At 47.3% G+C, this 9949-nt stretch overlaps 1 protein-coding gene across 2 annotated transcripts; it reads left to right on the top strand.

The window, feature by feature from the left end:
• Positions 1–3233: 3233 nt before the first annotated feature.
• Il19 (interleukin 19) lies at positions 3234–8540 on the top strand. Of its 2 annotated transcripts, XM_041646167.1 has the most exons (6): positions 3234–3377; positions 3512–3577; positions 6293–6443; positions 7020–7032; positions 7613–7676; positions 8445–8540. In XM_041646167.1, the coding sequence occupies exons 1-6, from the start codon at positions 3234–3236 to the stop codon at positions 8538–8540; spliced, it is 534 nt and encodes a 177-aa protein (XP_041502101.1). The 2 variants fall into 2 exon arrangements, with proteins under 2 accessions (XP_041502101.1, XP_041502094.1); XM_041646160.1 differs by lacking the exon at positions 7020–7032 and having other exon boundaries at positions 6293–6445; positions 7605–7676.
• Positions 8541–9949: the final 1409 nt, after the last annotated feature.

Here is a 9949-nt window from a genome sequence, read left to right as displayed (position 1 = left end):
CCTTGAACTCAAAGAGATCCACCTGCCTTTGCCTCCCTAGTGCTGGGATTAAAGGCATGTGCCACACTGCCCAGCCAGGAAACTAGTTTGAAAAATTATGTTTTTATCTATTCCTTGAAATTTTTCTTCTTTCATATACTGCATTTTGATTATGTCCACCCACCAGTACCTCCCTCCAACTCCCCCATCTCCCTCCAACTCGCCGCAGTGCCTCTGCCCCATCTTCCTCCCAGCTCCATGCCCCCCCTTTTTAAAATTACTAATAACCTTCTGAGTCCAATTAGTGTTGCCCATATGTGCATGGGAGTGGGGCCATCCACAGGGCCATGGGCAGCCTGCCAGAGACCATGTCCCCAAGGGAAAATGATTCTCCTGGGGAGGATATGATTATACCGTCTTTCTGTTACTTAAAATCTTGACCCCTGGAAAACTTCATGAATGAGAATTCTAATAAATAAGAAAGTAGCCTGGATAAAGGGCCTTCTGGCCCCAGTGTAAGTGTCCTAAGTTCTGTTCCCAGCTCTGCCACGAATTCCTCTTAAGATCCTGTACTGCTTGCTGTCATTTCTCTTCGCATCACTCAAGAACCAAAGGGCCTTTGGAGGGACAAGATGGAGAAGAAAGAGATGCCATGCAAAATAAACAAACAAACAAACAACAAACAAACAAACAAACAAAAAAACCCTTGCTTACAGGAGAAAAAAGATCGGATTCCCATGAAGTTAGATGAAGTAATTTAATGCATGTAAAAGCTTGGCATGTGGTAAGTCCTTGGAACTTGCGTGTGGCATCAGGGCGATGGCTTGTGCTGGAGCCAGAGGACCTGCAGAATCTCATGGAGCTGTCTGCTGACAAAGCCAGGCCATCCGCGCTTTCCTGACTGTGCCTTCAGGGTGCAGCTGATGGCGTGCCGCAGCTCCCAGGAAAGTGACCCAACTTGGATTTTTCTCCATGAACACAAAATTAAAAGTAATTCTCATTTACGTGGTCACAGGGAGTTTTTTTTTTTTTCTTTCCCGGAAGCTGTGTGTCAAAATTCAGAAAAACAGCCCATTTCTTAATGATGATTAATCAGCTGTATCACAAAAGAAAGGAAAGAAAAGAAAACAATTAAGGAAATGAAATACTAAAGAAATGAGGATTGGGGGGGTGAATCTCCTGAAGGTGGACCCACCCAGTAACCCTTGTCAGCATTTCCTCCTAGCCACAGCATAAAAGTGATCAACCCTTTCCAAATGGCAAAGAACACGGAGAGTCCCCTGCAGCAGGAGGCGCCGGGAGAGGTGAGGCTAGCTTGGGCTGTCAGGAGCCTCACTCAGGTACCTAATACTACAGGGGTGACCGCTGCGTATGGCCTGTGTTGTCCAGGGCACTTTGGGTTTTTTTGTGGGATGTGGAGGAGTACTTGTGCATGTATGCATGTGTGCATGTGTGCGTGTGTGTGTGTGTGTGAGAGAGAGAGAGAGAGAGAGAGAGAGAGAGTGTTGAGTGAATTTTCTGGTACCTTCTTTTTAACAAAAGGAAATGAGGAAAGGATAGAAAATAGAGTACAAAGGAATCGAATAACTTTACCACAGCCTTCTCATTCTAGGAACTTAACTTTTTGCAGAATTACTGTCTTCTTAAATACAAAGCACATTCCGGGTTCAGTGGGAGCTAATCAGAAATGGGTTTTTGTCTGGTGTGAAGCTGTGATCTCCAGCGGAGATGAATAATATGCACGCGGGAGAGAAACTGGTTTGTAAGAGGAAGGCTTAGCTCTAAGGAGTGAGTGCAGACAGGGGTCAGCTGCCCAGCCATCTCTGGTGACCTATTTCATTGTCCTAATTCTTAGTTCCCTCCTTGGTAAAATGTGGATAGAAACAAACCTTCTGAGGGGTGGGTGTCACACGAGACATGGCAAGTATGCCAAATGTTTCATACAGTGCCCAGCCCAATATGCTTACTGTGTAGGACAAGGGTTGCCGCCGCTGTTACCTGAATTGGCCAAGATGTCTGGACTCTGTTTTAGAAGGAGCAGAGTCGGGTTGGGGGGCGTGGGGTGCTACCTACCAATCTCCCTTGCCTATGGGGTCTGTTTCCTTGTTCGGTCATAGAGTTAGAAAATCAAGCTCTGTAGGGAGAACTGTCTGTCGTTTGGGAGGTTTCAGTATCTACTCCGTAGGGAGAACTGTCTGTTATTTGGGGGTCTCAGTATCTACTCTGTAGGGAGAAGTGTCTGTTATTCGGGGGTCTCAGTATCTACTCTGTAGGGAGGACTGTCTGTTATTCGGGAGTCTCAGTATCTACTCTGTAGGGAGGACTGTCTGTTATTCGGGGGTTTCAGTATCTACTCTGTAGGGAGAACTGTCTGTTATTTGGGGGTCTCAGTATCTACTCTGTAGGGAGAAGTGTCTGTCGTTTGGAAGGTTTCAGTATCTACCTGCTGGTGTCCCAGAAAGGATTTACATTAAGAAAAGCCTTGGCTTGCTCTTTCTTGGCTTTTTAAGCAAGGGGCTCAGGATTCCCAGGATGATATAGTCTGTGGTGGTGGGGAGTGGGGCAGTGTGGCTCCCATTCATAGAGCCTGTTCACAATTACAGCCCTGTAGCACTATGGTGAGAGTCTAGAAGCAGGTGCACTGTGGCTCCCCAGCTGCCTCGCTGTGTTTGGGGCCCTCCTCTCCTCACCGGCCTCTGCACTCACAGAGGGAAATGAGGGTCTCAGTGGTAAGGCTCACACTGTGTAGAGGGCAGAGGGCAGAGGGCATATTGCTTGCTGCTATAAGGTTTATCTCTTTGTGTTGCTTTGGCACCTTTGTGGAGGGTGCCGAAGACAGATCCTAGGCTGCACGTACATGCTGTGACATGTCTCTGCACACGTAGCTCCAAATGCGATTTTAGGCAGATAAGCACTACGGGGTTACTTCCTTTGGGGGCAAACACCAAAAAGCCAATAGGTTTTTTTTTTTTATGGTTTTTTAGATCTGTGGCTTAGTCTATTCCCCTTATTGAGTTTATTAGAAACAAGACTTTTCACCCTGGTTGATGAAGAGCGGAGTCAGAGCACAGCATGATGCATACGTTGAGGGCCTGTTGGGCGCAGGGTGGGGGATCAGAGTCAATTACTTCAAGTAAAACCGCAAGAGGAGCTGTGAGCCTTCGAGGCTCCCCAAAGCCAAGGCCTCTGCCATGAGGTCCCCTGGAAGAGCATGCACGGTTTTGATTGTCTCTGCTCTGCAGTTGCTGTAGGACATGAAGACACCGTGCATTTCCCACTGGCTCCTGGGCATGGCGCTCATCCTCTGCTCCGTGCACACCCGCAGCCTCAGGAGATGTCTGAGTTCCGTGGACGTGCACCATATAGAACAGAGTTTCTGGGGCATCAGAAGAGCTCTGGTGAGCACGGGTCTGAAGGAATGGGGTCTGCCTTACCTCACGTCTTAGCCTGAAAGGCATGTGCCTTCCTGTTACTTGTGTGGTATCCTGAGAGAGTGGAGACTTCTCACTGATGCCTGTCCTGTTTGTTACAGCAAACTAAAGACACCTTCAAAAATATCACCATCCTGTCCTCACTGAAGAATCTGGACAGCATTAAGGTACCAGTTGGTTTGTGTCTGCTTTTTAAAGACTTAGTGCAAAGAAATAAATCCCTACCCAGTGTGCTCTTAATGCTCCAGGCTTCTTTGTCGTCTGAGAAGTCTGGGCATGACAGTATTCCAGGGACTTTGAAATCACGGGCGTGACCAAAGAAGTGACACTTTCCCAGAGGGTGGCAGAAGTACCGGATACTCCAATGGGACAGGAATTCAGTGACTTGGAGATTGTTTTGGGAGATTCCATGGGGGGAAATGAAGACAAACAAATAAAAACAAAAACCAGAGTCATTTAAAAGTGGAGGAGGTTGTAGATAAGAAGACGTAAGGTCTAAGATACAGGGCGGAACCGGGTGTGACGCCACTGAAGGCAGGGCTGTGTGACAGGGACAGAGAGCAAGCAGGTTTAGGATGCAAAGAATGTGCTGAGTAGGGTAGGGGCTGGGGAGTGGAACCAGGCAGAGCCTCGGCTTTCTTTCTGACAGAGACAACAGAGCAGCCAAGGAGACTTCTGGGATGAAAGTTGTATCACTATTCTAGAGAGTCTGGGAGTGTGCTCTACAGTTGGCAGCTGGATGGGAAGGCCAGTAGGGCTTCCAGCTCCCTGTCCAGAAAGGATGTTACCAGCTGGTAGTTTGCTGCTGAGTCTTTGCTTTACAAAATGAGCCCATGAGGTGCATTTAGAGTGATCTCTTAGCCAGGTGTGTGTGTTGGGGGTGGGGGGGTGGGGGTGGGGGGGAGGCGTGCTTATGCTCCCAGCACTTGGGAAGCAGAGGCAGGAGGATCGTTACAAGTTTGAAACCAGTCTGTTCAAGTTTGTGAGTTCCAGGCCAGCCAGGGCTACGTTGATGCACAAACCCAACTTTCAGTTCAAAGAGAATAAGAGATAGTTTATGCCATAGCCAAACAGGGGCGACTACACTCTGGAATCTAGATTATGCCAAATGGAGTGTTTCAAAGCAATGCAGCATCATGAAGCTTGTACAGAAATAGGACAAAAGGCATAATCAAGGCATTTAAAATGTATTGGTGGGAGCATAAGGCAGGCAGGTTACAGCAAATTGTGGAGAATCTGCTACAGGCCTCGGATGCTATCTGATGACATTCTTAGCTCTAGGGACACGAGTGGTCTATTAGTATATTCCAGAAAGTGTCTCCTGGTAGTCACAGTTGCTAGGTCAGACATAGAGATGCATGCCTATCAAGGGGGTCAAAGACAGCCCGAGATAATTGGACTCTGGATACACAGTGTTACAACTCCCCACAACCACAGAGGTTCTATTTAGTCAGTTAGCCTTGTGGAATCTTAATCATATTTTAGGCTTTTTTTTTCTTGGCAATTTCCAGTTCATGGTTATCAAGACCCTGTCTCAAAAAGCAGAACAAATTGAACAAAACAAAACAAAAAAATGTTTTGACCTCTGTATTTATTCTAAAAATGATCTACATTTTAGTTGTTGTTGAGTTCTTAAATGACAAACTGAAAATATGTATCTATGAGGAATTGAGACTTCAAAAGGAATGATGAGTTAATGGCAAGGCCAGGGATAGAACACCCCCTTCCAGTTTATGCCTCTGTTTCCAGATTTGTCCTCCTCCTGAGCTTGAGAAATAGCTGATGTGGAGTAAGGAAGGGAGCTAGTGAATTAGGTCGTTATTATGTATTCCTGCCCTTTCTCCTCTCTCTTCTCTCCCTCATTCGTTCCATTTCTTCTCTTTTAAAATTATTTAGTGTGTGTGTGTGTGTGTGTGTGTGTGTGTGTGTGAGAGAGAGAGAGAGAGAGAGAGAGAGAGAGAGAGAGAGAGAACTTTTGAGCGTTAGTTCTTTCCTTTCTTCACATAGGGTTTGAGGGTGGAACTCAGGTTCTCAGACTTATTCAAAAGTTCGTCAACTACTGAACCAACCTTCTGCCCTCCCTCCCTTCCTTCCTCCCCTCAGATTGTTTTTTTCTAATGCCACAGTCTTAATAACACAGCGGTGTGTAACCTAGTTCTCTGGCTAAGAGATCCACTGCGGGCAGGGGAACAGAAGATCCTGATTCCAATTAGTCTGCCCCTGCCTAGGAAAAGCTGCCCTGGGGCTAGAGGCTGGGGAGTGAACCTTCCACAGCACTTCCTCAAGCCTGCAGAGCGCCAACTGCTAGAAGGCAGCTGTCCACTGCCTCTCAGGGCTGTGCTTTGTCTTTGAGGCATCTGCTTTCCATTGCAGTCCACTGAGCTCCCCAGATGTGGCTGCCGGTCGTCAGTTTCACAAATTTCAGCTCCTCGCCCTGGCCCAGTTTAAGGGGACAAATTGCGAGAGAGTCCAGTAGTGTGTGGGGTTCAGGACTTAGTGGTCAGGATGAATATATTGGTCATGTCTGGTAAGATCCCTGATGTCCAGGAGCCAAGGATGTTGCGAGCTGGGAGATTACAGAGCAAACAGCCTTGGCTTGTGGGATGCGACCCCTCTCATAAAGGAGACACCTGGTTCTTGGAGGGAGCTAATAACTTACATTGTTCCAGGGAGGTTGGGCTGAGAATCCTTGTCTGTGATGGCATTCCAAGCCCTATTCTTTGTGAATACATCTCCTGGCTATAGGTGGCTTGACTGTGGGAAACATGGAAGAAAACCCTGAATTCTGGAAAAGAATGTTCAGTTCTGTAACTTCTTGTACTTTTTCTCCAAAGTGTTGAGAGCAGAGGGCCTCCAGGGCATGCTCTAATTTGTGTCTGTAGCCTGTAGATGTGTGCTGCGTGACCAGGCACCTCCTGACCTTCTACAGAGACAGGGTGTTCAAGGACCATCAGGAGACAAGCCACAAGGTCATGAGGGAAATCAGCAAGATTGCCAACCTGTTCCTCCAAATGCAGAATACACTGGAGCAATGTGTGAGTCCGTGCGTCCCAGAATCAGTGCGCCCGCGAGTCAGTGCGCCCGCAAGTCAGTGCGCCTGCGAGTCAGTGCGTCCTCGAGTTAGTGCGCCCGCGAGTCAGTGCGCCCGCGAGTCAGTGCGTCCTCGAGTCAGTGCGCCCGCGAGTCAGTGCGTCCTCGAGTCAGTGCGCCCGCGAGTCAGTGTGCCCGAATCCCAAGCAGCTGCTCTCATTCTGTCCAGAATGAGCCCAGGACTGGGGCTGTTGGGTATTTCTTGCCCTGTTATTCACTTCTGTGTCCTTCAAGACTTTGCAATGGTTTTGCCTACTGACACCTTGTCAGATATGTCGCCTCACGGAGTGGCCAGTTGATGCCAGGGTGTCTCCTAAGTGTAGAGTGACCTCTAAGAGGCACGCGCCAAGGGTTTCATTCTGACCATAAGCACACCTCTGGACGTTCTGTTTCTGATCCTTTGATATTTCCATACTAAGACATTTTTGGGAAGTCGTACAGTAAGGGTCACCTGTAAGTGCACTGTCACTTGTTAAAATCAAACAGAGACAGAAGTAAAAATCACCAACCAAAACTCAGGCCAAGAGAAACTGTAGGCTCCATCCTAATGGCTGTTGATGGGTTCCTGTGTGGCGTGGCTCATTTGTGGCAGGTGATGGCTTCCCTCCCTGTCTCAGATCCCATTAACTGTTAGAAAGAATAGCGGACCCTCTCCTGCTTTAAAACTTATAGCTGGGCAATCACATGGATATAGTTACTCAATTAGTTAACCCTGTAGGGTGTTGCAGTCAGCACTGTGACAAGGTAGACCTGGTGCTTGCTCTTCTGAGGAGCAGAAGCCAGGGTCAAATGCAGACTTTCTCCACATCTTCTAAGCTTTTCACTTGCCTAGGGAGGAGGAGCATGTAGGGAGGAGGGGCACATAGGGAGGAGAGGCATATAGGGAAGAAGGGTGTGTAGGGGAAGGGGCATGTAGGAAGGAGGAACATCTAGGGAGGAGGGGCGTGTAGGGAGGAGCTGCTATGCAGAGAGGAGGGCTGTACAAGGAGGAGGGGTATGCAGTGAGGAAGAGCATCTAGAGAGGAGGGATGTGTAGGGAGGAGGGGCGTGTAGGGAGGAGGGCTTGTAACAGTCTTCTAATGAGTGCTGCCTTGTGTCCTGCAGGTTCATAGTCAGTGTGGCTGCAGTCAGGAAGCCACCAATGCAACCAGAATCGTCCAAGACAACTACAATCAGGTGAGGGCTGAGGAGAGCCCAGGGAGGACAGAAAATGAGATGCTGGAGAGAGTACAACATTTCAGCCTTCTCTCCAAGCCAAATCATTTACTCTTCCCTCCAGTCTTCACGGAAGGCCCATCTGAGCTGATGCCTGCAAAAATGTTGTAGGTCTTTGGGCAATTCCCGGATCCTCTCCCCCACCCTTCCCCTACTGTGTTCTTATACCTTCACATATGGCCTGGCTTGCTTAAGATATGATCATACAGGGAGAGCAACGGTCCCCAGTAAATCTGAAACTGTTACCCATGAAACATAACACATACAATGTTCTTGTGGTCAGGACCTGGCCCTTGGCATCCTGCCTATTGCTGCACTCAGTACTTCTCACGGGGTGTTGATGCAAGAGCAGTTACTAGGGTATAGCATCTACAGATTTGATTGAGGTACAGTAGTTTTGGAGTGTGACTAAAGTTCCTCATTCTCAACACTCTCAAATGATGCTAGTGCATTGAAGGGAGAAGAGGTTAGGACTGTCTTGGGGCTTGGCTTTTGAGGGGAGCAGAACTTATTAAGCGATGCTGGAGGGACAGTGAAGATTCAAGTGGTTTGTACTGTGAGCCAGACACTGTTCCAAGACCACTAAGGAGTTGTCACATGACTCTCCGCCTCAAGGCTCCAAGTGAAAACTGATTTGGATAAATCGGGGGAATGAAGGCACAAATGGATTATGTGAATTATACACATGATGCCGTTTTTAAATTTTATTTTATTTTATTTTGGTTTCAGCTGGAGGTCTCCTCTGCTGCCCTAAAGTCTCTAGGAGAGCTAGACATCTTCTTAGCCTGGATTGGCAAGAACCATCGAGAGACTTCTGCAGCTTGACACTAAGTGCCTTGTCTGATTAGAGATACCCAACCCACTGTGAGCTCTCTCTCTCTCTCCCGGCCCCCAGTGGTCAGCAGCTAACTTTGAAGAGGAGACAGATGTGGAAAGCTCTCATAATTATTTAGAATGGGGGTCTCTTCTTGGAGATTGCTGCTGTGGAAGGGATCCTCTCTTCTGGGCTGGATCCTCACTGGAAAAGTTGGGGTTTGAGTTGCTCTCAGCTGCTGCTGAGGTCTCAGCTCTCTGATTCCACCTGAAACAGTCGGGTGGGTAGCTATGGTATTTATGGCAGCATGTGGCTGTTGAACCATCCCGGATGCTGTCACAGCTCCTCTAATTTATTGTGAAGTGGCTTCTCCCAGGCCTGTGCTGTGCACCTCATGGTGAGCTATAGTGCATATTGTACTGACTGTCATTTATGAATAAACTGGGCTTTACCTATGTGGATGAATTGTCTTCTGACTCATTCATCTATGGAAATGAAAGAGACCCCCCAAAAATGGGGAACATGTGGGGAAGATTAATTCTAGATGGGGATAAGATGCATGTAGATTTTTAAAAAAAGTTCGAAAAAAGAAAAGTGTTCTGGATGAGTATATGACTACATTTTTCATCACTGTAACAAAAGGTCGAGGCTGGGTAGCTTTGTCAATAAAAACAAGTTTATTGCTCATAATTCTAGAGGTTCTAGGGAATGGGTTTGACTGTCTGGACCCTGGTGAGGACCACACAGAAGGAGCTGTCACAGTGGAGGGAACACGGTAGGAAGAAGACAGCACATTGAGACTGAAGCTAGAACAAGTAGGAGCCAGGCCTACTCTTCCTCTTTTAAATATGCTTTTATTTATTCTTAGAGGATTTCATGTATGTGTGCCAGGGTCTCTGTCACCACCATGGCCAACAGAGTAGTTATCCATAGGAGGCATGGAGGTAGGTTGGTTCAACATGATTGAGTAGCTGGTGTTGGTTCAAACTTTGGGAGTCTGATGCTGGGCAGTTTATTTTAGGCATAGTTAAGCACAACACAATTTGGTAAAAAAAAAATCCTGTTGATAAATAATTCAATCCTGTGTGCACAAGAAAACTTAAGGCATGGCTATGTTGAGACTCTTTGTAAAATATATGTGACATCTTCCATAAAGAAAGACTCTATAGATTGACTGAGAAAGACAAGCTCATGACAAGGGTCTAGGGGAGGATCCTATGTGGTCTCAGTCACATAGATGGTGCAAAGGTCACCAGGATACTAACCACATCCACTTCTGGCCTTCTAAGTGGGAAACAAGTTATACAGCTCTCCCCATGGAGAGACAACTCTTTATGTTTTACATTCCTGGTCCTCAGAGGTCTTGTCTGTGAGCACAAGACTTCTGTGCCTCCTACACATGTGTGCAATGTGTTTCCAT

The sequence above is a fragment of the Microtus oregoni genome, unplaced genomic scaffold (genome assembly GCF_018167655.1).
Source record: "Microtus oregoni isolate MIOR12 unplaced genomic scaffold, Mior012 000003F_ref0000135, whole genome shotgun sequence".
Classification (NCBI taxonomy): Eukaryota; Metazoa; Chordata; class Mammalia; order Rodentia; family Cricetidae; genus Microtus; species Microtus oregoni.
This window is presented reverse-complemented; position numbering and strand designations above follow the sequence as displayed.

Bases quoted from the DNA above. Each gene is read 5' to 3' on its own strand.
- Il19 (XM_041646167.1), top strand. From the start codon at position 3,234: ATGAAGACACCGTGCATTTCCCACTGGCTCCTGGGCATGGCGCTCATC. The intron at 3,578-6,292 runs GTACCAGTTGGT...TTGTGTCTGTAG, and splicing joins AGAATCTGGACAGCATTAAG to CCTGTAGATGTGTGCTGCGT. The intron at 7,677-8,444 runs GTGAGGGCTGAG...TTTTGGTTTCAG, and splicing joins TCCAAGACAACTACAATCAG to CTGGAGGTCTCCTCTGCTGC.